Source organism: Ipomoea nil, unplaced genomic scaffold (assembly GCF_001879475.1).
Source record: "Ipomoea nil cultivar Tokyo-kokei standard unplaced genomic scaffold, Asagao_1.1 scaffold1509, whole genome shotgun sequence".
Classification (NCBI taxonomy): Eukaryota; Viridiplantae; Streptophyta; class Magnoliopsida; order Solanales; family Convolvulaceae; genus Ipomoea; species Ipomoea nil.
The window spans coordinates 1,468,763-1,473,302 of NW_017617937.1; the positions used below are offsets into that span (position 1 = coordinate 1,468,763).

A 4,540-nucleotide genomic window follows, 5' to 3' on the forward strand; every position below is an offset into this window, starting at 1 on the left:
AATTCGTTGAAATCCTAATTATATTATTTGCATCCCCACTAATATTTCTCCATGTCAATGAAAGCTGGTTTGGTTCATCAACTTGCATTTAATTGGTATTTGTACAATTGTACGTAGTAGAGGGAATGGATTGTCCCCCACAATTGCAGATCCATCTTCGTGACATCTTAGAGACATATCTTGGACTTTCATTGGCCATGGTGCGACTTCTTTTTTTTTTTTTTTTTTTTTTTTTTTTCCTGAGAGCACCATGGTGCAACAACTTAGTATGTGTAGCCTTTCGTCTTTCTCCATCAACTCTGTCTCCCGCCTATAATCTTATTTTAAATCTATTACCGAAATACCAATTGAGAAGTTTGTGCTGATTCCACCTTAACTCTTGATTGATTGTGATCCCATTGCAATTCCATGCACCCTAGCCTCTCTTCCTAGTTCTATCTAGATTATATGTTAAAAAGACATAAATGCATCTGTTAGTGAATTATACTCATTATAATATATAATTGAACACAATATATTAAGTGACTATTATTTCAATCAGATTATTTGATCAAATTTTAACATATATCAAGACCCTTGATGTTGTCAGAAATCAAATTTGTGATTTAGAAGTATAATTTGAAATTTTGTATTGCAATAAAAAATGTGATTACCATAGTTTGAAATTTTGTACTGCAACCCCATGGAAACTTTCAAAATGTTTGAAATATCTAATCATATAACTAAGATTATAAAGCAAAAATTAAATATGGGCCATGGCATGGCAGAATGGCAGTATAATACTATAGTTTTTTTTTTTTTTTTTGGGGAACGAATTTTAAAGTCACAAGCACGTGGTGAGGTGGGCTATAAGTCAAATTAATATAATCAAACCCATCTTCTATATAGCGAAGTAGTACAGATCTTCGCCCAAAATATGTGTCATACTGCATAAACTGACACAATAACGGCTAGAAATTGCGACTACCATCTTTTTATATTGTCGCTAATTCTCCGTCTTATTATAATCTCAATTAACGGTAAGATTTTGAACATAATTTTTGCGTCGTCGTCTGTCGGCGGCCAATCTGTCAGGAAGCTGCCGTGCATGGGCCGCGATCGGCGGCGGCGATGGCGATCATGATGAACCCGTGCCGGCCAGCAGATCGGATGATCGGTCACCTAATTTTCATGTGAAATTTTTTACTGTTTTTTTTCTCGTGAAAAGGCATTTTAGACGTAAGGTGTAACCGCAAGTAGTTATCCACGTACTCGCATTAGCCATCCACCAATACAACATTGTATCTGCCAAGTGCCAACTGTCGATCCAGTAGGAAAGACTAATCATTTCATTTAAAGTTTAGATTTATTAATGATAGTGCAAATTAGATCGGAGGTGGGATTAGTATTTATAAGATTTATGAATATAAATTAAATAGGAAGGACGAATAATTATGTCAAAAAATGCAATAATGTAAAGAGTACTAGTGAACAGAATGCGATATAGTTTATGTCAATACAACATCTTGCAAATTATTTACATGCTGCTTTTAATTGGTAGCCAAGTAGTAGTGTAGAACAATCATTGTTGTGTGGACCATATTTTGTATGTAAAATAATGTATATTCAATACAAAAATAATGTACATTATATTTAGGGGAGATACTTTTTTTTTTTTTTTTTTTTTTTTTTTTTTTTTTTTTTTGTACTGAGCATACGTTATATTGTATATTGTATATTCAGTACATAAAAATGTACATTTAGTATATTAAAAATATATTTTTTTGTTATGATCCACATAACACTGTGTGAATCATAATTTGTCTAAGTAGTACGTAGTGACCGATCAATTACTTTGCGTGTTAATATATCACACAGTTATAATGACAATAATCACGCAAGCATAGGTCGGCTAGTTAATAAAATTCTTGGATTTATCTATACTACTTAACTACTCGCATAAAAAAATATTGTCTACACTTATTAATTCTATATTACTCTATGTTTTTTTTTTTTTTTTTTTTTTTTTAGTTCATTGATATGAAGTTTGATTCTTTCAACAATATAATTGAATATATTATTTGTTAATAATTCAATAGCCTTTACAAGAGAAGAATGTATACAAGGTAACTCTATTTTATTGTGTAATATAATCACTATGCGACAAATTTAACCAAGAAAGTGACATTTTGATAAAAAATAATACTCTATTAACTCAGTTATTTCAGAGCAATAATAATACTTTTTTTTTCTTTAAAATGCTTTAAATTTGATTGTAATTTTAAATAGTATTCTGTCTCATTTTATTTATCATATATATTATTTATTGGTCAAATCAACACTTTTTCTTTATTTGTTTTCATTAGTATTTAATTATAATTTTTAATTTTTTTCTATGTTTAATAGTACTTTTAATGTAATTTCAACATATATAAATTTTACATACTAATTTTAAATTTAATATTATAAAAAATTAAATTATAAATAATCTCAGTCAAATTAATCGAATTGAACACATAAAATACAACGTGGGTGTATTATTTGTAAATTGTTAGGGAGTATAAATAATGTAGTATTAAAATAATAGAAAAAAAATGTGAAAATCTGGTAATGGTCCCCACACTACCAAAAATAAAAAACACTTTCTATAAAATACAAATAAATAGACTGCCATTGTTTGCGTTCCAAAGTCATTTCTATCCTTTTCCGCCTTTTCACATATCGCTCTCTCTTTCATTTCACGCCTTTCTTCAGACCTTTTGCTTTCAATCTCTCTTTGTAGTTTGTATCAAACAACACTGCAGTTTCTGCTTCCCTCTGCCGCAATGGTCGACGTTGACCGGAGAATGGCCGGTCTTAACCCGGCTCACATAGCCGGCCTCCGCCGCCTCTCCGCCCGGGCTGCGGCTAATACCCCTTCTACCCCTGTTCCAGCTCGTAATAGTCTCCTCTCTTTCACCTCACTGGCTGATAAAGTCGTCGCCCACCTTAAGAATTCCGGCGTACGAGTGGAGGTTGGGTTGTCGGACGCTGAATTCGCTCGGGCGGAAGCTGAGTTTGGCTTCTCCTTTCCGCCGGACCTTAAAGCGATCCTCTCCGCCGGTTTGCCGCTCGGGCCTGGATTCCCTGACTGGCGCTCCGCCGGCCCGGCCCGCCTCCAGCTACGAGCTTCCATTGATCTTCCCATCGCCGCTATCTCTTTCCATATTGCCAGGAATGCTCTCTGGTCCAAGTCATGGGGCCCGCGCCCGTCCGAGCCGGAAAAGGCGCTGAAAATCGCTAGGAATGCTCTGAAGAGAGCGCCGCTTCTGATTCCCATTTTTAACCATTGCTACATTCCCTGCAATCCTTCCTTAGCCGGGAACCCTATTTTCTACGTCGACGAGAATTTGCTCTTCTGCTGCGGTTTCGATCTATCGGATTTCTTCGATCGTGAATCCTCCCTGTTCCGTGCTTCCGGCCCTAAGATCCTCTCCAAACAACGCTCAATCAGCGAGAAATCCGCCGGCTCGTCGTCCAATTTCTCGAGGAGGAGCCTCGACGCTCTCGCCGGCGGGCGGACGCCGCGATGGGTGGAGTTCTGGAGCGATGCCGTCGTAGATAAGCGGAGACGGAGCTCCAATTCCTGGTCGTCATCTTCGTCTTCCCCGGAACGCTACTTCGAAATGCCGAGGTCCGAAACGCCCAAGTGGGTGGAAGAGTACATACACAAAATCGGGTCGGCCCTGCGAAAAGGCGGGTGGGGCGAGTCCGACGTTTCCGAGATCCTACACGTGTCCGCGTCCGGATTCTTCGACGGCGAGATGATCCTGCTGGACAATCAAGCGGTTCGCGATGCACTCCTCGTCAAAGCGGATCGGTTCTCGGATTCGCTCCGGAAAGCCGGGTGGAGCTCCGAAGATGTTTCGTACGCATTAGGATTCGATTTCCGGGCAGAGAAAGAGAGAAAGCCGGCCAAAAATTTGACGCCGGAGTTGGTGGAGAGAATCGGAAAATTGGCTGAGTCGGTTTCCCGGTCATCCTCATAACCTTCCGTTTCCCCTACAACGCGCATTTTAACCGGGTACCGGCAAACATCGAGATTCTTTCCTTGCTTGCTGGTTCTTTTAAGCAGATTCTCGAAACATCCGGTTTGCCTTTTAATCCTTTTGGGTAAAACTAGATTTTAGATCAAAAAAAAAAGAAAAAGGAAAAGATAGAATGGTAGAAAAAAAAAAAAAGAAAGAGTTTATGTACTGTGAAAATGACACCAATTACTCAATTAGTAGTATATATACTGTATGAAGAACAAAGAAATCTGTACTCATAAAAGTTATCTGTGTTATAAATTACAGCTAATCTTGTAGATTATGTGATATTTTTTAAGTACTACCAATTCTCTTCTTTTTTTTTTTTTTTTTAATATTACTGATTCTGTTATGAATTCTGTAGTATCTGACTCTGTTACACTGAGACTTAAATGCACAACTTCCTATATGAAGAGTAACTTGATGCCACTAGATTAGAAGGTCATTGACTATTACTGACTCTGTTACTTTTTCACTGGGGCTCAAATTCATGA

General features: G+C 37.3%; 1 protein-coding gene across 1 annotated transcript; it reads left to right on the top strand.

Annotated features, from left to right (window-relative positions):
- Positions 1–2,621: 2,621 nt before the first annotated feature.
- Positions 2,622–4,329, top strand: LOC109188798. Its single transcript, XM_019339423.1, has one exon. The coding sequence runs from the start codon at positions 2,805–2,807 to the stop codon at positions 4,005–4,007; it is 1,203 nt and encodes a 400-aa protein (XP_019194968.1). The 5' UTR covers positions 2,622–2,804; the 3' UTR covers positions 4,008–4,329.
- The last annotated feature ends 211 nt before the right edge of the window (positions 4,330–4,540 follow it).

Bases quoted from the DNA above. Each gene is read 5' to 3' on its own strand.
- LOC109188798 (XM_019339423.1), top strand. From the start codon at position 2,805: ATGGTCGACGTTGACCGGAGAATGGCCGGTCTTAACCCGGCTCACATA.